Source organism: Temnothorax americanus, unplaced genomic scaffold (assembly GCF_048541705.1).
Source record: "Temnothorax americanus isolate GAGA-0224 unplaced genomic scaffold, ASM4854170v1 Scaffold90, whole genome shotgun sequence".
Classification (NCBI taxonomy): Eukaryota; Metazoa; Arthropoda; class Insecta; order Hymenoptera; family Formicidae; genus Temnothorax; species Temnothorax americanus.
Window position 1 is genome coordinate 225087 of NW_027509813.1, and position 26378 is coordinate 251464.

The 26378-nt window shown below is 39.6% G+C and overlaps 2 protein-coding genes across 3 annotated transcripts in view; both read right to left on the reverse strand.

Moving 5' to 3' along the window:
• LOC143908266 (protein cortex) overlaps positions 1-12165 on the reverse strand; it is a 56531-nt gene extending 44366 nt beyond the window's left edge. The window contains exon 1 of the mRNA XM_077425769.1: positions 12031-12165. Within this exon, the coding sequence (XP_077281895.1) occupies positions 12031-12162 (132 nt within the window). The 5' untranslated portion in view covers positions 12163-12165. The remainder of the gene's footprint in view (positions 1-12030) is intronic.
• A 1017-nt stretch (positions 12166-13182) lies between these two features.
• Positions 13183-20424, reverse strand: LOC143908265 (poly(A)-specific ribonuclease PARN). Of its 2 annotated transcripts, none has more exons than XM_077425768.1 (12): positions 20187-20424; positions 19853-20058; positions 19482-19760; positions 19067-19349; positions 18595-18716; positions 17344-17570; positions 17016-17085; positions 16835-16890; positions 16386-16472; positions 16057-16249; positions 13581-13666; positions 13183-13512 (listed from the first exon to the last, which is right to left on the reverse strand). In XM_077425768.1, exons 2-12 carry the CDS (start codon positions 19912-19914, stop codon positions 13430-13432), a joined length of 1548 nt encoding a protein of 515 aa, XP_077281894.1. In that variant the 5' UTR covers positions 19915-20058; positions 20187-20424; the 3' UTR covers positions 13183-13429. The 2 variants fall into 2 exon arrangements, with proteins under 2 accessions (XP_077281894.1, XP_077281893.1); XM_077425767.1 differs by having other exon boundaries at positions 19853-20066.
• Between the last annotated feature and the right edge of the window lie 5954 nt (positions 20425-26378).

The window sequence follows — 26378 nt, forward strand, 5'->3', positions numbered from 1 at the left end:
GCGCTCATAGCGACGCGCCGTATCTTACAGTCCTCAGCTGAGCACTTTTCCACCGCGAAAAGCTCAGCGGACAATTATTTTCGTGAAACTGTTAAAGTCGACTATCACTTCCCCAAATTTCAGCTTTCTTAGTATAAGTTTACTCAGCGCATATTTTTCGCATGTTTGGGCGGGAAGCTGACGTATACATACAACCCCCCACCATGAAGTCAGCTGACTATTATTTTCCGTTTATTTAGATCATAATATCATAATAAACGTCATACAAACAAAGTCTCAGCTTTCTTTATGTCGGTTTATTTTTATTATAATTATACGTGTGTGGGTGGCTGCCGCGGCAACACCCACCGCAAATGCGCAAGCTGACGCCGCGGTCACTTCGTTTAGTAGTAATACTAAATGAACCATACATAACAGCAAAATCTTAGGTTTCTTAATTTTGGTCATTAAAAATGGCAGCGGGCTCCCGGACTATCTCGCCTGCCTTTACTTTCCGCTGAGAGCGTTTGCTGCACTTTATTAGCGTTGATCCGCGGCTAGTGCGCCGCTCGCTGAGACCGCGGTCAATAATTATGAGAAATTCCGTCCCGCTTGTCTGTCACGAGACCACCGTAGTTCCTCCACGTTAACCGGATTAGACTCCGCCAAGGCGCACTTGGCCAGCCTGGCCTTCCAGGCTTCGACTCGTGTGACCTTTCGACGCGTTGCGTCGCGCCGCGCTGCAACGAGCGTTGCTACGTATCATTGCTGCATCGCGTCGCGTCGCTAATTCTGAAATATGACTGTCGTGTGTGCACGCTTCCTTTTCGTCCGCACCCCCGCAGCCTCTTTAAGTTAACGCTTCCCACGAAAAGCTTCCGAGACCGTCAGGAAAAGACGGTATGAGACAGTCTGGAAAAGTCGATAAACTCGGCTCTCGCGATGCTCCAGACATTTTCTTTCCCGGATCGAAGGATCGAAAGTCGAGGACGGTGATTTCCTCTATACCGCGACGAAGAGGTATACGAGGGCGATGATCCAAGCTATCGTCGAGAGGCATATCGATTTTCCGACGCGGCGCGGCGTTCAGCCCGGGCAGCACGCCCGCGAGCCGGGAGATCGGTCGCGATAGCAAACTCTCCTCGGTTGTGATATCAAATTGAAAAACACTGGAGGAAACGTCCCGAAGCAAGAAGAAGGCGAAGAAGGAATCGCGCGCTGTCGCTCGTCGAGGAGGAGAGCCGCAAGCGCGCCTTAATGGTCCGCGCGCAGCGGTATACACACGTGTGCGGATTCTGGTATGCACTATACGTGTTATAATTCACCTGGAACAGTCATAACTCACGACACGGCTTCCATGGTAGACAGTCGAGCATGGGCGTGGAGCACTCTTCCCTATTTATTGCCCCCGATGCGCGCCCGTGACGCACCGCCGGACGAATTCTCCGATGAGAAGCTTCACGCTTCGCCTTTAATCTCGTTCAAGAGACACCCTGGCCGGATATACGACAACACGAATATTTCAGGAGCGAGACCAAGATTCGCCCGGATCGGACGGAGACACGTCTCCCGATCGAGACGCTCGCCTCCTGCGGACGCGTTTTACTCGCGCGCAACAAACGCGCATTCTCGTGCCGGCCATTAAATATTTAAGCGTCATCCCTAGAAACGTAGCGTGTAAGAGGATATACTTCTGGTGGTAGTTAAGATAGGACGATAAGAGATAGTAGCTATAAGATAATGAACGCGCGATATAGTCCCCGCGATTCGTCTCGGGAGAGATGAAGGGTAGGCGCGGTTTTCCTCGTCCTCCTCGGCAGGTAGCCGCGTCTTGTACGTGCGCACTCTCCCCCGCGCTCCTAGCGCGTCCAGATGCTGCGTGTCTCGCCATTGTTGAGCTTAGGATCCATTAGAGAGCTCCGATGTTTATTGCATGCGAGCGCTATCGGAGCGCGGCCGAGCGACCGGTCTCCCCGATCGCTCGGGTCTCCGACCGGCATGGCACCGGGTCCGACGTCTGTCGATACGGAATTTGTGAAAGGATAATGGCAAAAGCTATAGGAAGCGATCGTAGAACGAAAATGGACCTGTTGTTTCTCCACGACGGAATATCCCGCTGCCGTTTGACAATTCGCGCAGCTGTAGACAATAGTCAATGTTGTCGCAATCTTCGACGTGCATTTCCGCGAAATAAACGGCGAGTCCTGGAAATGTGACAACCGAGGGTTGCGGATAGATGTGAAGTTCTGTTCTCAGCAGAATCTTCGACGGAATCCTCGAAGAGGAATGATCGAAACAGCTACGATATCCAAAACACACACTGCCAAATTATACTCAATTTGACTAATTTTTAACCATTTCTATAAGTCGTCACTGCTCTTATTCTATAAGAGCATTATTAATTTAACTAAACCAATGAAGTTAAAATAATACTGTGTTTTGTGTTAAAATAAATAATAAATTTCAACACACATATAGTAGTTAAAAATAACAATGTTATTTAACTCAAGAGGTTATATTGATTTAAATTTCATCCTTTAATATTTAACAGTGTAAAATCCCATATCGTCACAAACGATCACGAATGAATACTTCCGAACGAATATGAACAGACATAGCGAGAGCTTTTCTTTCTTGTGCCGAAATACCTTGTACGAGATGTGAAATATATTCGTCGATATAAAAAGGCGCATGAGAATATTATAAGTTTATCACGATTAAATCGCTAATATAATTTTTCGAGAGGGGAAATTATAATTTCCGAAAACATTTCTTCAGCTACGGGATAAGAGTATATCCGTATAACCAGCATATACTTTTCAGATTGAAACCGCAATAAAGTTTCATTATCCTGAAAGATGCGTTGGCATTATGACAAAAACTACGATATTTTCATTCAAGGGAATTACGTTTTATATTTTACAAAAGGACTGACGTAATTATTCGGGTGTTTTAATGTACAGTTTAGCCGATACGATCTAACATGTCAGAGGCATCGTCTAAGCGCGACCGATCTGGTAAGCAGTTGACCGGTAGGTCGAACCTGTCCGAGCGCGTGTGCGGCAATATTGCATTATTATTTATTAATTCAGGGCATACTAGATGCGTATCTCTCTCTCTGCACCGCACCATTCGGGATCACGACTCTCTTATCTCATAGAGGCAGTACAGTGGCTCTCGACTCGCTGGATCCTTTACGACGAAAGCATTAAACGACAATTGACAAGGAAGTCGGGTGAAGTAACAACGTGATATTGAAAAAGTGAATTGAAAAGATATTCGACTTTTTTCAATAAAAACATGAATAAATCGTAAAATAATATATTTCGAGTGAGAGATAATATACATCATATTCAATAAATATGATAAGATAAATTATATCTTCAAATATCTCAAATAGCTCAAATTTTATATAATTTAACGAGGAAATTCTTCAGATGAAGAATTGGAAATTGAAACGCCGCGTCTTTAAACATGGTTGATCCAGGGAGTAAAAAAAATAACAAATTTTAATTGACTGATGTTCAAGAGAACCAGAATGGCCTCGTTCGTCGCCCACGTTTGCTCGTACGCGAAATTCGTCGTCGAATCGATCCTCATTGGTGCGTTTATTTGCCGCGGAGCTGGGGCGAGGCGAGGCTGATCTCTAGCTCGGCAGAAGCGGATATCGAGGCGAGAATACCACTGGACGTCACGGACAGTGTCCACCGCCGTATAGTACCTTTCCTTGCGCCGCAATCTCGTGGCATCGTTCTGACCTTTCGGTACAGCCAGCCGGCTACTGTTCTGTGATTACCATGATAATTCGTTGACTCGCCCATACCACTCGCGCTCTGCCCTATGGCACGCCGCAGATAATATGCGATACACCGTACAGCCTGACGCTTAACGATCGCAGTTGCGCGGCGTGCGCTTTAAACGGCCATTGTCTCTAACTTCGGCCGAATAGCCGAGGCATCGTGAAACAAATCGCTCGTCGAGCAATTCGCGCGAATGGGTGGAAAAAACCAGGCCGAAGCTGCATGGCCGGCACCGGTGCGGATGGGGCGAGTGGGATGGTGGAAAACCGTCCAAATCGTTCGCGCGATCCCGACGGTTAACGTTTAACGTTTAACGTTTACATATCTCCCGCCCCTCTCTGACCTGGTCAGCCATCTAGAATACGCCGGTTCGATGAACCAGTTCCGGAACGCGGATCTGCAAATCGCTAATCTCGTCGATGGCCGTGCTACCTAGATCGGTTAAATCGCGTAGTTCCGTCATCAGCGCAAGCTCATTAATGTTCGCACTTCTGTTCCTGGGAATCTGTGCTTGTATAATATTGTGTAGAATAGCATAGAATAAAATTCTCAAGATAGAGGTACAGTTGTTGGCCACTCTACAATGATTGGCCACATCTTAAAACATTAAGGATTATAAAGAAATATACTATTAAAATGAAAGAATTATAAATACAAAAATATTTAATACGCACTTTTAAACATTTTAATAGTATTTCTTTATAATCTTTAATTTTTTAGGTTTGGCCAATCATTCTAAAGTGGCCAACAACTGTATACTGTTCATACTCCTATCTCATGATGCGGAAAACAAAATTTGTATAAACTTTTGTCATGTGATTGATGTAATAAAGTTCGCAAAAATTCAATAAACGGGAGATAAAAGTAAAAAGTTAAAAAAAAATGAACTAACATAGCTAACTCTTCAATTTTTGAAAAAAACAAATCTCAACAAAGTTTCTTAAAATATTATCAACTTGTAAGTTTTAGTAAACTGACAAACTTTATCAATTAACGTATCAGCGTGTATTACTAGACACAGAGAACTCAATTTTTAGTAAAAATTCAAAAAAATGTATACTCAAGAGCTCATTTATAACAATTAATGCTGTTTTTTTATGTTGCTCTATTTCCCCACATAAAAAGTTTAAACTTATCGGCTGGCAACAGAAATTGATCCTTATTGTTGCATAGTGTCTCTCTATATATATGGGAACTATTTCTTCACAGTTTTTCTGTGTTTTTACGTACTTCATAATTGGTTTGTGTAACATATTTGGTATTATTGTTGTTTCTAAGACTTGTACGTGTATATGAACTTATTATGAATAACATAAATATGTAATAGTTTTTCCCTTTTTTGGTCCTCCCACTGACCATTTCTAAAAATTCATCTATCACTTTCAAAATAAAATGTTATTACAATCAGAATTTGACACTTTGCAAGATTCTCTTGTAAGAATTTTGAAAAACTTACATTTGCCGTATATTTATAATATATACTTTTTATTTATATTAGACCTTTTTCGTTAAAAAATAGCAATAATTTCTTCGATATTGGATCCGCCATTTTGTATCTTCAAATTTTGACTATACACGGAAAGAACGGTTTTGCTGAAGTATCTAAAAATTTAGCTAGATACAGATCTGAAAATAATTTGCACTATCAAATTTATTATAGTAGGTCGGTGAGAAGTATGATGATAATGCTGTAAAAAATTTTGATATTTTAGCAAACTTTTCAGTTTGAGTGTTCTACATAATTATTTTGATGGTCCAACAAAATTATTTTCAGATCTGTATCTAGCTAAATTTTTAAATACTTCAGCAAAACCGTTCTTTCCATGTACAGATTTAAAATCAGAAGCCTATAAAACTACGTACAAAATTTAATACGTAAATATAAGCCATAGTTAATTTTTTTCAATTTGGCTGCCATGTTGAATCTATCTTGATTTCTCAATTTTGATTTCAAATTTGCAATTAACTCTCAAAACCCCCATATACAAAAATTCAGCAAACAACGATTATTCAGGAGAAATTTTGTGCCACAAAGGGTTAATGTTCGCTTCTGTTCCTGGTGTATACATGTAATTATATAATTGTGCAGAATAAAAGGCGAAAAATTGTGTAAAAAATAAGATTCTCAAAATATCTCACGATGTAAAAAACAAAATTTATAAACTCTTATGTGATTGATGTAACAAAATTCGCAAAAAATTCAATAAACAGCGGGCGATAAGAGTTAAAAATTAATTAAATAAACCAACATAACCAACTTTAATTTTTGAAAAAAAAAATCTCAACAAAGTTTATTAAAATATTATATCAACTTGTCAGTTTTAATAAACTGACAAACTTTATCAATTAACGTATCAGCGCGTGTTCACTAGAGACATAGAGAACTCGATATTTTTAGCAAGAAGAATTCTAGAAAACACGCTTATTTATAATGCTGTATACTTTTTCAACGTTGCAGCGTTGCTCTATTTCCCGCATAAATTTAGGTTTAAACTTATCGGCTGGCAACAGAAGTTACACATATACATATAAAAGATTTCGTGTTCAAAAAGCGATAACGATAATGAGAGCATATATCGTGTTATTAAGCGTATCCTTGCGCAACCTTCACCGAGATAATGCCCTTCCGTTTGGCTGCATCCCGCGAAATAAAATTCGAGATCTCTCCTTCGGCAAACACACGGTACTTTCGATTATAGAAAGGAAGATTACGCGGGGAAAAGGGAAGGTTTTATCCGCCTCGCTCGTTCGCGCCTTTCTTCCCTTTACACGCGCGGTAACCATGCCTCCTCCGGTTCTCAACCCCTGTCTCCCCCCTCCCCGAGCCGCGTGGCAGCGTGGATATACAAAGGGTGAAGGGTCCACCCTTAGGTCCCGGAAGACGAAGCTGACTGGTCGGTCGATCGGCAAAAGCGTCACGATAGGTCGTAGGGTGTGGTCCGGCCGCTTTTCTGCGCTATCGAGGCTCGTAAAAGAAGAAGGGTCGGTCGTCAGCTCGATCGATTTTCCGCTCTCTCCCTCCATCATCGGACGAGAGGTCGAAAAAAGAGACGAACAGTACGTACGCACGCACGCACGCACGCACGCGGTGCGTGTGGCGCAAAAATGTTGCCGTGCGTGGCGACGGCGGCGGCGGCGGCGATGGCAACGGTGGCGGTGGCGGTGGCGGTGGCGGCTGCGGCGGTGGCGACGGCGGCGATGGCGGTGGTGGCGGGTGGTGGTGTGCGAAAAAGTGTCGGCTCCGGCGTCAGTGGTGTGTGCGTCTCTCTGGTGTGTGCGAAGGAAACCGCCCTCGTCGTTAACCGTCGTCCGTTCTTCCGTCGCCGGTGGGATTTTTCCTCCTTACCTCCTTACCTCGCGCCTTCCCGCGCCGGCGACGCCTGTGCACGACGTCGAGCGTCGTCGGGCGTCGAGCGCGACGAAATGAGGGCCCGGCGATGCGCGCTTCGCACCTGCGTACAAGATACCGCAGCACGTCGATGCATCGCACGTGGACCGTGGACGTGCCGCCGCTCGGCCGCTGCCGCCTGCGCCGCCATCAGGAGGTGAGGTGAGGAGAGGAGAGCGAGTGAGTAGACGCAAGACGCAACATCGAAAACGCGGGTCGGAGGTCGAAACAATTGACGCGGACGATGCGCTCTCGCTTTTCTTCTTTTTTTTTTCTCTTTCAAGTGCCAATTCGGATCAGCGCGACGCGGCGACGCTCGCCGAGATATCGCGGATCGAGGAATGGTGCAGCTTGCGCCTGAATAAAAAAACCAATTAGAGTGCAACCGACGCCGCGATTGCTCTTCATCTCTAACAGTCAATTTTTCCTGTCTGTCCCTCTTCCACCCGATAACGATTACTCCGGATGAATTAATTCCGATTCCCTAGACGCAGTCCGGCGTCGACGACAGAAATCAGATACTGTTGATTCAACCCTTAAACGCAACCCTTCCGCGAGAGTCTGGACACGGTCCACGTGAATCATCGCGCCGACATTGTTCGTCGGACCGACACGCTGCTCCATATCGTACACGGCGTCCTCCACATCGATTCGCTCTCATCCCCCTCCCTCCTATCCCATTTGCTTATCAATTTTAGAATTTTATGCAACACAGACGATTTTGGGAGTCGGCCGCATGAGTGGTTCTTCCACCTGCAGCCATGGGACATATCTGAACGTTTTCCAGAAAACTGGACTTCAAATTGAATTATATATGTACTAGCTTACAAGCCACAAAATGGCGGAAAACATTAAGTCCGCTATGATTTTAATTATTGAAACGTCGCGACGTTGTAAGAGTGATTCAACATTGACTGTCGTCAGGTTTTGTTTAACTGAAGCGACGATGTCTTAAATACTTTCTTTCAGCTATACAGATTTTCTCAGAGATAAATGAACTTACGCGACGCAAGAAAGAGGAAATATGAAATGGCGGAAAATGTTAAGCCTACTTTTAACCATCGGCCATTTATGTTTTATTACAATACCTTAGCTACAGAAAAAAAGAAATGTCAAATCAAAATTTATATACTCATATCTATGTATATACGCAACAACGGATAATCTTCTTATAAAAATTTCAACTTTTTATTTCAACTTTTTTTCTTGGTTGAACTATATAAATGACTTCATTCAAGTAAGTTTTCTTTGTTTAACAATATATATTTCATTTCAAGATTATAGATTGTTGCGTATATACGAGTATATAAGTTTTGATTTGATAAGGGTAAACAGTACACAGAGTTGTTGACCACTCTAAAAAATTAAAGATTATAAAGAAATACTATTAAAATGTTTTTTAATTATAAAAAAATAATAATTATAATATTTTTGTATTTATAATTAAAAACATTTTAGTAGTATTTCTTTATAATCTTTAATTTTTCAAGATGTGGCCACTGTAGAGTGGCCTGCAACAACTATGCTGTTTACCCCTACTTCTTTTTTTGTGTATTAGATGAATTAGAAACCTTTTTCTTCAGCGCAAAATAGCCAAGAAGTCATTCGGAAGAATGCTTTTCTATCGTTTTGCACAAAGAAAAGCGTAAGACGTATTTATTACTTTCAAGACGGAAGTATAAGGGCTAAGTCTAAAGCCCCTGGTTACCTCGACCTATAGGTCTTTTGTAACTGCTCCCTTTCTTTAGAATAGGTTCAAGCTATAATTAATAAATTATTAATAAGCTATTAATAAACTTTAAAATGACTCTAGGGTTTCCTTATTTTGTCAGGTATTGCAAAATTAAAACGTATTAAAAAACTTAGAGTTAAAGATTTGTAGAAGAATATAAACTTTCTCTCGTCATTGTATGAAAGCCATTTCGTAAACCGATTAAATCAACTGCATCGGCTATAGGTCATATCACGTCGTTTAAAACTCTTCATTCTCTTAAACCTTCTTTTTTTACACCTATTATTTATTTATCGTTCGTCCATGAGGGGTAATGACATCAGAAACCAGAACTGGACGCTTCGTCCCCGTATCTAAGTATACGCGACCCGAAAGGATCGCGAGTTCTCTCGTGCATCCTCACAGCCACCTTTTATCTCGTCCTCCCGATAACGCTTCCGGCACACCCGTTACTTCGTGGCGTGCATAAAATCACTGCGGATGACTAGGTGCACTTCTGAGTACTTAGCGTAATGAATAAGACGAACAGTCTTGGCCGACGAGCGGTCATTAAACGCTTCCGACGTATTTGAATGCGGCAACGTTTCAGAAAACGTTTGGCCTCGCAGAAACTGAGAAAGAAAAAGAGATGGACGGATATCGCGCTCTGAGTAAGAGACGCCCAACCTTCCTCCCGTAACCCTCTCGCGTAATTTATCGTGTACCGTAAATTACAGCCGCCTAAAAAAATTATATAATTTGCATTTAGCGCTTATGTGTTAAACGATCTACGAGAACTGCACAAATATAAATACTAATAAGAACTTTCTGCAAAAGTCGAAAGGTTTAAAAGAGGCCTATGTCCAGCAATGAACAAGATCGCCTGATTGATGATAATTGTGCCGGTATTCATATATAGTCCGTTCTTATTTCAAGACCGTCTTAAGTAATGTCTTAAGATGCTAATATGGCTCTGTGGGTGGTACATATTCATAGTCAAATCTTATATTTAAGATCGTCTCAAGTTTATTTTTAGATAATGTATAACTCATTTCATTGGCTACGGAGTATGTAAAGGTAAACTGAAGACGAGCTTATATATAAGACCTTGACTTCTTGACTATGAATACCGGCCTAAGAACCGTATACTAATGTATCTTGATATACATTTTATCTATGCGTATATTTTAATTTTCCAATAAATTTTCGCATTTTGCAGCATTTAAAGATAAACGACGATCTTATACATAAGACCTTGACTATGAATACCGGTCTAAGAACCGACTACTAATGTATCTTGATATATACATTTTGTCTATGCGTATATTTTGCAAAATTGTAATATAACAGGATCTTGAACTCTGACACGAATTGTAGTTAGTGGACTTAATGTCACTTAAGCACTTTTTCCTTTAATTGATTGAAAACTAAAATAGCGTATAAAAACGCGATCTTCAAAGAAGTTTTACGAGTAAATAATTGCTTTTGGGATATCTTTTTCAGATACCAGAACGCTCGCGCGGTGGACGGATAAGGACGGAAAATGTTGGTGATGATTTGGGCCTTAGTGGCCCTGTGGTGGCTGCGTTTGAATCCTACTGGCCTGCTAAGTCCCAAGTTATCTCCGGCGTAAGCGCGATGGTGCCTCTCGTTGACTGAAAGAAACTGTCCAGCGAATATTTCCCTAAGTCTTGCAACGCGCCCGTCTCTGAGACACAACGGTAAAGCCTTTAATTATGTAACGAATATACCGATGTTTATGTCTGTAGACAGTTGATTGGTAATAATAATTAGGGTATGAGAAGTGTAAGAAGGAAAATTAATTTCCTATTTCGATATTTCTAATTACGTTTCTCCTTTTTGTTCTACGTTTTAAAGAAAGTACAACAATTTGGCGTTTACAATAATAATTTCTCACTTTTTTAATGTATTTTTCACAACGCTCGAACAATGAAATGTAAGAGAAAACAATAGCTGTTATTTCATTTCAAACTTATTTGTTATTCAACATAAAAGATAATTTAAAAAATATCGTTATTTAAGCGTTAAGAGTTCCAAAATCTCTTAAAGGAAACTTAAGAACTTATAAAAGTTCTTAAGTTCAGGAACTCACATGGCCGGTATTCATAGTCCATTCTTATTTCAAGACCGTCTTAAGTATAAATGTCTTAAGATGCTAACACAGTCATTTTATTGGCCGGATGGAGTCTTAAGACTACCTTTGACACCAGACTTGACGATCTTAAATATAGAATCTGACTACGATTACCGGTCATATAATATGAAACTATGAAATAAAGTTTGACGATGTGTGAATATAGTATAGAATATAAGAGATATGTGCTTGAATATTACAATTCTTAAACGTTCCCATTATTTTGAGGAATTACTTTGAATTCAATTGTCACCTGTATACGTTTAGATGTGCATGTGTGTGTCGTACGTAGTCGATCATCTGCAGCGATCACGGGAAAGTCAGATAATATATATATTGACCTATGCAATAAATCTAATCGTAATTAATAATTTACGCAGCTATTATTATCCGTCAATCCCTGCGTTTCCTAACTGTCCTTTTCGAATCTAAGTATCACCTCTTTTGCAAAAACTAAACTTTCTCCGAGATTTTTCAGAGAAACTTGCGGCAGATTTGTTAAAGAAGAAACTATTAAAATTAAAACAATTAAAAGTGTAAATCGTGATTGAGCGAAAATGGTTTTAGCCATTTATTTTACAACGATTAATCGGGATAAATTTAATTTTCATCATTGTATCAGTCGAGAACTCGGCTAATTAAAATACATTGACTTTTTAAGTGTCTCTTTTTTCAGATTTTATTATTAATTATATAGTAATATCTTTATTTATTTGTTATTAATTATACAGCAATATTTTTAATTCCGATATGGTATAAAAGATACTTACTGCCAATTAGGTATGTCTGATGATTGTGAATGTCCCGATTAAAAAATTAAATTATTAATGAAGGCGCAAGTTTTCGAGACGGAATTTGTTGAGGCAGCTTTGGGGTTTCTATGCGGCATGTGCCTCGACACGGAATGAACGCAATGCCCTTGGAAATCCCAAAGGAGTCCAACGCATCGCAACGACAATCGGAGGATGGATTTACGAGGACGATCTATTGGACTCACCGATTTTGCGCCGTCGGTCAGCAGCTCGGTTCTGCGGAATCTCGGATAATCACCGCGCAACGGGGTTTCATTGTCCTGAATCTGCCAATCAAGATTCTGCAAATCCAGCAGGAACCTATTCATTTTTTTCATGTGATTCCTGTAACGCAATACATTCTTGAGTTTATGCGGCTAATAATTTCATACTAGCGTTGTTTAATTTAACTCGAGCGCAGCTAAAATTTAAGTAAAAGTATAGAAAAAGTATCGGATCAAAATATTCAAGTGCAAATTATATTTTATATACTATATAATACAATATACGATGTAAATATATATATACAACACGTACTCAAGTCGAATACTGCTCGAGATGTCAACTGAAATCGCCAATAACATAAAAGTTGTTTTAAGAACTTATAACGACAATAACATTTTTTTTAAGTTATCTACTAGATGCGCTTAAAAATTTTGCAAATTAATAATTTACAGATAATTATTAATTTAAGTTACAATGTAATGTCACTAAAATTCCATTTTAGATTATAGTTATTTACAAAAAAAATTCAGTTAAATTGCACGGAAATAAAGTTCTACGTATAAAAAACGACTCGTTTTTTTTAATATAATACTCTACTTTTGCAAGTTTTTTTTACTAGAATATTACGTACCTTTGCGCAAGATTTGTCCAAATGATACGCACCACACCGTCCTTCCACTGATACCTACTAGCCGAAACTATTGTTAAATGCCGACTAGTTCAAACGGATCGCTAATTGAAAAACTATCAACAGGTCGATTTACAGTCGTCGCGGTTAACAGTTGCCAAGTATGAGGGATTCTCATCAAGGTCGATCGTCGGAATTGTGATTGTATACTCGAGAAAACCGTGACGCGTTATGCTCGAATAAAGAAAATACTAATGCACGTATATTTCTTAAGTATATTTACCAAAAGCAATTTTTAAATAGAATTTCGCATAAATTATGAATCGTGATAATGGAATAAAATAAATGAAACGTGACGTGGAAGGGACACCGTAGTTTAATGTAAAAATCCGAGAAATGCCGAACTTGAGCATATTATGTAAAACAAGCGGATTTTCAAACGGTAATACGGAATCTAGGGACATGCTATGACGTTATATTAATATAGATAAAGGTACGCTTACAATTAGATGTTATCAGAAATAAAGGATTTATTAAGGATTTAAAAATATTTATAAATATCTCGAACATGTTGCACACATTGACATTCGTCTAATGGTTAGAAGTGGAGGTCAGTGAAATCAAAGTATTTTTTTGTCTTTTTTATTTTTGATTCAACACGCGTTTCGGCGCTGTTACGTATTTGTGCATATATGCATTCGCTGCATATCATTTCGCTGCTCAACGTAATGTTCGCCCGGAACACACCGCAGTTAATTCCAGGCGTCGTTTTCTTCGAAAGCCTTCTTGTCAGCCACGGCTGCCGCTTGCTCCTTGCGTTTCTTGCGCCTTTTACCTGCATACGAGACAAATCGGGCCCGTTAATGCAAAGGGCAGGAATAAAAAAGAGCGTGTAATACTTACCCGTGGCAACTTGCCACTCGTCGTCGTTCTCCGGTGCCTTCACGCCGTTGGTCGTCGACTTCTCGTCATCCTTCGCGTCCACGTTCCTGCGGACAACAATTCTCGTCATCTAACGCGTATATAAGAAAGAGTTTCCGTGTGTCAGCGTAGCAAATGTAATATCTCTCCGCCGAAAGTCGGGCGTAAAGAGGAACTCATTCACGCAGATTCTACCGATTTACATTCCCGCTTCCTTATATCCCGCGATATCGGCTCTATTTAACGAGAACGCAACGCACGTGCGCACGTGATGCTGCATATTCATAAGTCGCAAGCCTCGCAGCAACGCAGTTCCGCGAGCGGCCCCGACACGCGCGTCGAGTAAATTCCTCGGGCGTAATGTATGATAATGCCAATAATGCACAACCGCGAGCGGGCGGGCGGGCGAGCGATCGGTCGGCCGGCCGGTCGGTCGATCCCTCTCTCTTTCGCGATTGCATCCACCGCGCTCGCGCGCCCGAAGTGTCTGCCTCTCGACGTCGACATTAAAAACGTCGGCTCCTCGTCCGTTCAGTCGCAATTTCCCTCGATCATGGATTTAAAAGCGTATCTTATCTCTCAACTAGTGCCGAATAATAGTGCCCAAAAGGGGTTCTTCTTCATCCATCGAGCCGACTCCGGAAACGATCATCCCTAGGCAGACCAACAGCTTCTCTTAGAGCTTAAATCGACCGATTGTAAATTCCATGTCCTCTCAATGACCATTCTACACTTCCTAGAAACACCATCCGTCTGTCCCCCGCCGTTGTGACCGCGACGTTTCTTGTCATTCGACGTTCAAGTCGTTCCGCGGCACTGAAACGCGTGCACGCGCGGCGCGGCGCAGCGCAGCGGAGGAGTTACGAGCACGGTGATTGCGAGCACGTGGGCGATTCATTAATATCGTGTCGCTCGCGAGACTGAGCAATGTTGTGACTACAATGCGGTGGAGAGACTGCAGAGCGGTTAAACGAGAAAAGGAGATACATATATATATGTATATATGGGCTGTGCTCGGCGGACGAAGACCGCGGCTAACGACAGTTGACTGGAACATGTGCCCGTGTATTGATTACCGCGGCCGGCAGTACCTCGTTAAAGACTTTCTCATAGACGCGCCGCTTTAAACGCACGATTGACTACTTGCTGCCATTCGAGGAAACACGTTTTTTTTTTGCAAAAAAAGAGGAAAAATCTTCAGTCCTCTTCTCGGAAAATATTACGGACGACATATTTTTAGCAGTTGATAATTTCTTTGGTTTCCGTCATCCGATTACTGAACGCACGTTAGATGTTATTTTAGAGTAATCCGAGATATATTAAGAAAATAAAAATGAGCGCGGATTTAACTGGAATCCTTTACATTATTAGTATAACGTAATCGTGGCTTTTAATAAAGCAAAGAATTAAAAGAAGCAAAAATATTAAACGATTTACATGATTTCACGCTTCTACACGTTATTCTATGTAATTCCCATAGATACCAGTCACTCACACGCCGATGATATTTTGCAAACCGGACCAGGCGGGCAAGAAGAAGAGAAGGAAAAGGTAGGAAGAGGAGGCGTAGGCAGGATGAGAGGAAGCAGAAGGGGAAAGGGAGAAGAAGAGCAAGAAGACTAAATAGGCCTAGTAGAGAAGAGTAAGCGTCGCGTGCATTAATTCAGAACAAGGTCTACAGCCCTATGCAAATCTCTCGTGTACAGGAAATCCTAGGAGGCCGCCTAGGGTCTTATTTCTCTCTCTGTCTTTCTATCGTCTTGGAAATCATACCGGACTTATAACGCGTTATTCATCCTTGCGTTTAATACATCTCGCACGAACGTGATAGCTCGCGGCGGAAAATAAATTGCGATAGAGACCATTCATTTTTGGAACACGAACGCATACGATTTCCAAGATTGCGACGTGATGTAAACATATACATATATATCCCTACCCTGTAAAAGATTTATACAAGATTCTTATAAAACCTTGCTTTTCTCTAAACACTAAGAAAAGTTAACTGTGTTAACATTAGAATTACCAAGGGGGTCAAAATGATCCGTTTAAAATTTTTTAATAATTTATTACTTATTTTTAAAACATCTTAATTTCTGAAATTTTCTCTGACTTTTATTAAAAATAGATTATTAATTTTAATAATTTATTTTCTCTTTTTGTTTTCTTTTCTAAGATTTCTTCGGTAGAAATAAATATAGATTAATCTCTGGTAGTTAATAGTGTCAATAGTGTTAATTTAGAAAAGAAAATCATTTAACATCAATTTTGCATCTAAAATTCACAGTACAATTCGCTGAACACAACATAGGAAAACGTTTAAAAAAGGTTTTTTTTTTTAATTTATAGTAAAAGAATCCGAGAGTTAATTTTAACTAAAAATATTTGCGGAAGTGACCTGTAAGTTGAATTGATTGTGCAAAATGTCACAACAGAATCCATGCATGATATAACTTACTCGGATGATGACAACTTTCGTTTGCGGTCCTCAGAAGAGACATCGGCCTGCAAAGTGGCTTGATGCTGGGCATATTTTTGTATTTTGCAAACAGTTCCCTTGGACAAGTTCGCCATCACTGCGCTAGACTGATCGCGACGATATAAGCCTATATACGCGGATGTATCAGATAACCATGAAACATATCCACCTCCTGTAAACGAAAAGAGATAGAGGGATTTATTATATCTCTTCACATATATCTCTTTTGTGTCAATTCTAATCTCATTTATATAAAAAAGAACGTTATCATTCATTGTGTACTATTCTATATATAATTTAATACTCACCAAATGGGCTAAAGAGTTGACTTATATCCGCGTGTTTCCATTCTTTGGGGAATGTTATGTGAAATACGTGCTCTCTGCTAGGATTTGCTAAAAAAAAATATATGAAAAGAAAGATATATTACATTGCTAAAAAAAATATATGAAAACAAAAAGACATATTAAACGAAGGTGATGTATCTCTAATCAATCAAGCCTACTTAGAACTTGATCCGTTCACTGAGATCTCAACATCTCGCAAAACGTCGCGTCGCGTAAAAGAGTCACGGTCGGTCTCGCTCCGCGTGTACTTGGCGCGAGACACTACCGTGTCTCTTGATTCTTTCTATCTCTCTCACTTATAAAATAATTTTATTAATATTATATAATAAAATAATAAAATTTAAAAATAACACTAATATACAGTGATATTGCGATACCACTCTTTAGTGACACTATATAAATATACTTACGATCTTTTCCTACCAAGTTTACGTATGGAAAATCTTTCAGTCTTGCTATAGGAAGTCTGTATGAAGAAAAAAGAATTATAAAAAAGAGGAAAATAAATATAATTAAATAAATAAGAGTAATTATAAGCTTTATATAGGTAAAAATGTAAGATATTACTTGATACTACTGACAAAAACATACTTGTTAAGAAAAGGATTAAGCAACGGTGAATTCGGTAACACCGTAGCATTTTCGGAGTTTTGCAATGTGCCTGAAATAAACAACATGTATTTATTGATAAATGTTATAAAACAAAATTAATTATTGAACTAATTCAGTTTATCCATTGATGTATGTAATTGATTAATATATGAAATATAAATAAATATAAATGAGAAACATATACACCATCTGATCTACAAAATGTATCTCATATTTAAAACAATCAATTACTTACAAAAGTGAATAACAACATTGACAAAGGTATTATCAAAGGCATTGTAATATTTATACCCGATATATTACTGACCAAGATAATTGGACAATGCGATGAAGCATAATCCAGTGATGTACGCGTCATATCCTGCCTCGTGTGATTTTTCTGTTGATATCGAATAACTGCGTCCCTCCACAGGCTCGATATCGGGAATGGAAAAAGGAGGCTTGCTCACAATGTCTAATAATAAGTTCAAATTTGACGACGACACAAGCTCTTTAAATTGCTGCGATTGACAGATGACTTTTGTATCCAATAAACTTAAATAAAAAATAAAAAATAAAAAAACGATAAATTTTTGCAACAGTTCTTACTTCTAGATATTATACATAGAAACTGTATTATACTGTAGCAAGTAGCAAGTGTGTAATATTCAAAATTAAAATTCTTAATTTAATTATACAGGGTGTCCCTGCACTAACTGTCAGTGCCAAAACTGACACAGCGACTTTAGCATATAAAAATAAGTCGAAAATGTCTAATAAAAATATGTATGTTCGAATCCGAACGGTTTCGGAGTTATACAGTAGGTACTGAAGTTGCTTTTGTAAGAAAACATAAATTAAAGTAAACATTATTTAATGTTATTTATTCTGTTTAAAACTTCACAAAAGGTGCTCAAAAATTCCTCCACAATTCAAAACAATTATGGTAACTGACACTTAATGCTGCCGATGTTATCCGCGAAACTCCAAACGTATATTTTTCAAAAAGTTTGAAACAATTTATTAATTTGTGCCAAAAAGTGTATTGAAGTCGACGAAGGAATTTTTTAAGCATCTTTTGTAAAGTTTTAAACAAAATAAAGAACATTAAACAACATTTACTTCAAACGTTTTTTTTTATGAAAGTAACTTCAATACCCTATAACTCCATTCGAATTCGGACATATGTTTATTACATATTTTCGACTTGTTTTCATGTACTAAAGTCGCTGTGCCAGTTTTGGTACTGAGTGTAGACACACTCTGTATATATCAGGTATGTATATATACGCAAATACATATACATATATGTGTAGCAATCGTGGCGGAGAGTAATCTTCACTGTTTTAGTGAGCCGAAGATCCGGATTCAACTCCGATAAAAAATTTGTCAGTTTGACCGCCACAATCGCCACCTCTCAGATGTTGATGGCAACTCATCGAGAGTATCTTGTCACAAGAACCTCTCTGTATTTAAAGAGGTTGACTACAGAGTTAAAAAGTTTTGAGTAAGAGTTTGAAGTGATTGTAACTGTTTCCGAGACAATAAACTAATACATATATAAATGTTTGCGCCTTACCTAGAGAACAAACCATGAATCAAAGTCTTGAAATCCGAATAGTTACTTGGCAAAGGTGTAAAAAATTGATGTATAATATGACACAGATCTAACAGCATATTATGTCCGACTACTATTTTTTCCTGAAATAAGGTTAAAATATATTTAAACAATTAATAAGAGTAAACAAAAAGAGTTACATACAAAGCAAAACAATCTCATCTTTTTCTTATTTAAAAAAATATGAAAAAATATTGCTTATAGAGAAAGTTTCAAGACTATTAAAAATTAATGATATTTACATCATTAATTCATTATGGCTGCGTTCGGGAAGCGCGCTATTAGCGCTATTGCATCATTCTATCTTTATCACTCATCAGGTGTAAAACAAGGATAAAATAAGCAAATAGCACTAATAGTGTCTTCCCGAACGCACCCTATATCCACTCATCGAAGTTTTTATATATAATTAAGAATCAATCTGTGTACTTACAGACTCTACAATCTTTTTCAGCAGGTTGCTGAGTCCTACAGCCTGTTTAATCTCCAATTTTTCCTTTTCACGTTTCTCATTTTCCCTTTCTTCCTCTTCCTCCTTAGTACCTACTCTCTGGACCAAAAGACAGTTCCAGGTATTCTCAATTTTACTTTCAACTTTCACTTTATTAGGCCACCTGACTCGCGCCTCTTGATATACCAGTCTCCTCATAAAACCATTACATCTGTCTATCGTTAACTCTTTTGTATCTGAGGCAAGAAAATTCTCTATTCTAGAACTGAAATTCATGCACCATGTATTTTCTCTCTAATATATAATTAGTCAATTTTATAATCTCTCTCACAAATCATATTTTTCTCTTAACTTTATTTTATTAGGTTAAAAAAAGTGAGCAAAAACATAGGATTACCATATCTCTTCTATTTGAGGCTTGTCATTATCTGGTATTGGAATTACATCTTGATTGTTTTCCTCTTTGAGTTTCTGTTTTTCCTCCAGGCGTTTGACAAGCTTTTCCTCTTCGTTAGCACTGAGATACGGTATGCCATGCTTGAACAGCTTGTTAAAGTCAAAGTCTTGATTTGCTAGGAACGCTATGGACGACGCCTGGCACATAAACCTGCTGTCCGGTATCTGGCGATTCAGCGGTTTGGGAAACACGTAGAAGTTATAAGAGCGCTGACAATATCTGGAATGGACAAGCTGTTATTTCTCCCATTTCCGCAATTTCTCATCGCTATTTTCGCAAAGTGTTGATTCACAAATTAACGAATATCTCACTTGTTCGTTTGCGAGTTGTACGTGAAGACGGACAGACCAAACTGTACGAGCAGAAAGTCCATCGATCCCGCTCGTAGCTTGCCATAATACTGAGCCGGTGTGTCGAAGGGGCCTGCATCCGGACCCGAATTAAGACCGGTAAACTCGCCGTCAATACTGAGAAAAGTAGCGTCCTTTAAGACGTTCTCCAACTCGCACAGCACGTCCTGAAAATCTACCGAGATCACGTTAATATACGAAAAAAAAGCGATGAAGAAACATCGCGATGTTCTCATCGGTGAGGTTAACTTTGGTCGACGATTTATCGATAAACCAATTAATCAGCCGTACTCACTTGAGCTCGTCACCTCCATTGTTTTCCTCGCGCCGTACACGCAAACCAACGACCAACGCGAACGTTTTAATACGTTTTAATGCACGCACATGATCTGATGTCTGATGACGTGAGATCGAGAGAAAGGAAGCCCTTGCCTAGCAGCACAGTATATACTGTGCTAGCAGATAGCAGTGGCAGGTGGCAGGTGGCAGAGAGAAGGATGAGAGGCTGAGAGGCGCAATCAGGCGCAATGACCAATGACGGTGATTTTCTTGCATTTTCTTGGGACGCTTTTGCTAGGCCGTACAGTAGCGCCACACATCCACTTTCAGGAATTGGAACTACGAGTCACATCTACTTTTCGATACTGTCGATGAAGTTGGTTCATGTCCGTGCTATCCACTTTTCGATATTGTCGGTATTTGGAGGTTCGTGTCTGTGCTACATCCATATGCTGCGGCACGGGGCACGCGCCGGCTATGCGACGTTGCCACGATGCTGCACGATGCCATGCATTTCGGGTTTCGGGTAAGTAGTAAGTATCGCGTCTCCGTGCCTCGCCAGCCGACCGGCCAGCCGGGCCAGCGGGCTAGCCTCGCAGACTGGCAAGGCCAAGTCTCGAGTTGTCAAATCGACGATGCGCTACGTTACATTTATAAATATTTATTTAATTATATTTACAATTTATATATATATATATCTACTAGCTGGTTACCCGGGCTTCGCCCCGGAGGACATATGTAATAAGACACAAAATAGTCTCTCTCTCTCTCTCTCTCTCTCTCTCTCTCTCTCTCTCTCTCTCTCTCTCTCTCTCTCTCTCTCTCTCTCTCAGTTACGCATAAATAAAATATATTACCTATATGTATATTAATATATTGTTATTTTATTTCAAAGTAAATATTAAAAGAAGTACGTATGATATAAAAGTTATTTCTCATAATAATGAATTTGAATTCCCGTGATTTTTTTCTCTTCTCCAGCTTTGTCTCTGCCGCTGCCGCTGCCGCTGCCGCTGCCGCTGCCGCTGCCGCTGTTTCTGCCTCTCCCTCTCCCTCGCATCGCGTTATATACCGCCCGCACCAACGAGCTTAACGTTTCAGGCTGTAACAAAAAATAAATATTTTAAGTAAAATGACATTTTCGTGTATTGTATAGTGCCCCAGAATTCTTGGTACTTTTCTCATATTTAGATAGAGCGAGCCAAACTGAGTCGAAAAGTCATGTACCACTTTGCAATTTTCGCAATAGTTAACGAGTTTATTAATGATTAAAAATCGACGTATTAGCTCGCCCTCCGCCAAATCCAAGCGCGCGGCGAGATGCGGCCGCCCCGCGGTCGGCGCGCGGGCGGTTGTTTACTACAAGCGGCGATGATTACGCACGAGCGGCGCGTAACGCCGGGCCCCTGTCCTAAGCGATGATAGTTTCTTGCCTTTTTTAAATAAAAATAAAATTTTCTAACAACATAGAAAATTTTTTTGCGCGTACGTATGTACATATGTGTGCACATGCATACACAGGAAAATATTAATTCTAATACTGCTTAAAAAAGCGATTACTCAATTTACCTTTTTTTTTTTAGTAAGTAACGGTTGTCTTTAAGCAAGAATATTTTCTTGATAATAGTCTTAAAATGTACAAATTTTAGAAAGAGTCTTTATTATGTACTCGAAAGTAGAATTTATACTCCTTCAAAGAACATAATAAAATTTTATATCAAAGAAAAGTCATAAATAAAATAATATGAGGACCCTCGAGATTAATAGGAGAAGGCTATGACGGTCAGACGCAGATCACAGTGCGTAATATCAGAAATAAGTGATTTATTCGTCGTTTTGATACATTACATCGATCCGTACGTTTCGGCTCAGTTTTGAGCCATCTTCAGCGGTAGTTACAGAAATTAAGTTACACGTTCTCCGTACCGTATGGTGAGTTTACTGATTCAAAGTATCAGAAACATAAACCAATTTATCCATATCTGTAAATTTCTTCAATTAATGTTGAGATATTAAAAAGATTCCTTAGAAAACTCACCATTCGGTCTAAAAAACGTGGAATACAGAGCCATGCGTACATAATGAATATTTACTCTTTGCGAGAAGACTTGACGATCTTGTCGACACGATTTTTAATCATTAATAAACTCGTCAACTATTGCGAAAATTGCAAAATGGTACATGACTTTTCGACTCAGTTTGGCTCGTTCTATCTAAATATGAGAAAAGTACCAAGAATTCTGATACACGTAAATAAATTTCATTATTAACACTTTGTCGAACGCTGTCACGTATGCGTCACATGTGATATGTGCGATTGTCGTTGCAAAGTGTTAAAATTATTAATAATGATAAGAAATTATCCGATTATTTTAACACTTACGTTTAATACGATCGGCTGAGTCGCCGTCGGAGCCGTTACTGTCGTCGACATCGTCGCCGTGGTCATGGGCGCCGTTACGACCGCCGGGGTCGTCGTTGACGTCGTGGCTCTAGAGGCACCTCTATTAAGCTAGACCCCCCACCAGCGCAAATCAAGTTCGCACTAGATCCAAAATTTAGTGCTCTTTAGGTGCTAATTAAGTGCCCTAGTCCGAATTTTGGTGCTCGAACCGTTTAGCAGGAAATCGCGTAAAAGTAAGCCGTAAAGCTGGACCCCCCCCCCCCACATCAAAAAATGGTCCTACAGAGATGATAAGTACACTATAATTTAGTGCTAATTAAGTGCTAATTAAGTGCTTTAAAAAAACGATAAAATATAACATTTATTAAGAATTAAAAATTATAAGGCTCTCGTGATTAAATCGATTAAAGGAGAAGAGGCAGTAAGAGCCGGCGCGGTAAATAGGGCGCAAGTTATATATATTTCTTATCGTCAATACATAAAAAATAAAATAAAAAATTTGCGAACGTTTAACAGAGTGCGTTCTGAGACAGATAGATCTCCTGAGGTGCAACCTGAAGAGGCGGCGTCCTTTTTCACGATACCGTACATTCCACATATTAACGACCAATATAGAAACATCTTAAAAAATCACAAGTTGAGGCTATCATATTATAGCCTGAATAAAATGCAGAATTGTATTAAAACACATAAAGACGCCCTTCCGAAATTTGCACATAGCAACGTAGTATATAAGATTAACTGTGGGGACTGTGATGCTTCTTACGTGGGTCAGACCGGTAGGCAACTACAAACCAGAATTAAAGAACATCAGGCCCACATAAGCAGGAACACAACCAGTCGCTCGGTAATCACAGAGCATAGATTAGAGTCTGGTCATGATTTCGAGTGGAATGCGGTGGAAATTTTGGACAGCGAACCATATATCAGTAAACGGTTAATATCTGAAATGATATGTATAAAAAGACAGAGAAGAATGGTCTGAATATGCAGACGGACACCGAGGATTTACCCGAGAACTATCTCGATGTGATCGAGGGACTTCCAAAAATTTGAGAGCCCCGCGTTTCACGCTTTATTTATTATATTATTGTGAATCTGTATTATACATAGATTACCGTGTTACAAGGTCTTTGACTGACATCACCGTTATTTGTTTTGCAACGAATATTCTTATACATCGATCTCTCAACTGGCATTACCGCTATTTGTTTGTCACCGAATTCTTATACATCGATCTTTTAACCTCGAGACAAGCGAAACATATTAGATCGGTCATTACTTCTTGAAACATTGTCGAGACAGTTTGCGTCCGTTATCTGTGCGCTGTACCGTTCTAATTATCTCTCGAAACAATGTCAAGATAACTTGCGTCTGTTGTCTACCGTTTTGTGCGCTATACCGTTCACGATTTCATCAAGAGACACGGTAGTGTCTCGCGCCAAGTACACGCGGAGCGAGACCGACCGTGACTCTTTTACGCGACGCGACGGGTTGCGAGTACCCGAGATGTTGAGATTGTAAATAACTTCAGTTTTATATCGATGTGAACCGTAAATCAGTGTGTCGCTCCGTATGTACGCAGGTATCGTGTAACATATAATGAAGTATCAAATGCATCAGCATAGTCCTCCTAGCCTTCCAAATTGGGAGAGACTCAAGGTTGCTTGCCTATGGAGTAGCGCACACACACCGGAATGACCGCATGGAAAAAGGAACGTGCAACGTGCGAGTATACAATAGCCCAATGACCGCGTTACAATATAGTTTCTAATTTACACGTTTTTAATTTATTGCGCTGAAGATGACCACAAAAAATGGTCGAAACGTTCGCGAATTTTTTATTTTATTTTTTATGTATTGACGATAAAAAAAATATATAACTTGCGCCCTATTTACCGCGCCGGCTCTTACTGCCTCTTTTTCTTTAATCGATAACATTTATTTAAATATACCACTATATATTGAACACAGCAGTACCGTCGCGGTCGACACAATCACTTAAAAAGATTGCTGCATGAATATATTTGTTACTAAAATGATCGAAAACGTATATTTCTTAAATCTGAGTTCATTGCTAACAGTAAAACATTTACAATAATTAACTTAGACCAGTCGTTGGTGCTGAGCACTAAGTTCCGTCATCTGATCGTCTACGAATTAGTTGCTCGCATGATAGTATTAAAATAATTCTCAGCATTGTACTTTAAAAGAATTACACGATTCGAATTTAGTGTTAGCTGCTTAGTGTTGAAATTAATTAATTAATCAATGGAGCGCGCGCTTCGCGGATAAACTAATTAATTTCAACGCTATACAACTAGCACTAAATTCGAGTCGTGGTACTTTCTTAAAGTACAATATCTCAGGATTATTTTAAGACCATAATCACGCGAGCACCTAATTCTTTGACGATGCATAGCGAAGAAATTAATTAGTTTATCCGCAAAGCGTGCACGCCGCGCTCTAAAGTTTGTTACAGAATCGTCAAAGAATTAGGTGCTCGCGTGATTATGGTCTTAAAATAATCCTGAGACATTGTACTTTAAGAAAGTACCACGACTCAAATTTAGTGCTAGTTGTATAGCGTTGAAATTAATTAGTTTATCCGCGAAGCGCGCGCTCCATTGATTAATTAATTAATTTCAAAACTAAGCAGCTAGCACTAAATTCGAATCGTGTAATTCTTTTAAAGTACAATGTCTGAGAATTATTTTAATATTATCATGCGAGCAACTAATTCGTAGACGATCAGATGACGGAACTTAGTGCTCAGCACCAACGACTGGTCTAAGTTAATTATTGTAAATGTTTTACTGTTAGCAATGAACTCAGATTTAAGAAATATACGTTTTCGATCATTTTAGTAACAAATATATTCATGCAGCAATCTTTTTAAGTGATTGTGTCGACCGCGACGGTACTGCTGTGTTCAATATATAGTGGTATATTTAAATAAATGTTATAATTTGTCAATATTTTATTTTAGAGCACTTAATTAGAACTTAATTAGCACTAAATTATAGTGTACTTATCTTCTCTGTAGGACCATTTTTTGATATGGGGGGGTCCAGCTTTACGGCTTACTTTTACGCGATTTCCTGCTAAACGGTTCGAGCACCAAAATTCGGACTAGGGCACTTAATTAGCACCTAAATAGCACTAAATTTTTGATCTAGTGCGAACTTGATTTGCGCTGGTGGGGGGTTCAGCTTAATAGAGGTGCCTCTAAAGCCACGACGTCAACGACGACCCCGGCGGTCGTAACGGCGCCCATGGCCACGGCGACGATGTCGACGACAGCAACGGCTCCGACGGCGACTCAGCCAATCGTATTAAACGTAAGTGTTAAAATAATGGGATAATTTCTTATATCATTATTAATAATGTTAACACTTTGCAACGACAGTCGCACACATATCACATGTGACGCATACGTGACAGCGTTCGACAAAGTGTTAATAATAAAATTTATTTACGTGTATATATATACACGAAAATGTCATTATATTTAAAATATTTATTTCTTGTTACAGCCTGAAACGTTAAGCTCGTTGGTGCGGGCGGTATATAACGCGATGCGAGGCAGAGGCAGAGGCAGAGGCAGAGGCAGTGGCAGTGGCAGTGGCAGTGGCAGTGGCAGTGGCAGTGGCAGTGGCAGTGGCAGTGGCAGTGGCAGTGGCAGTGGCAGTGGCAGTGGCAGTGGCAGTGGCAGTGGCAGTGGCAGTGGCAGTGGCAGTGGCAGTGGCAGTGGCAGTGGCAGTGGCAGTGGCAGTGGCAGTGGCAGTGGCACTGGCACTGGCA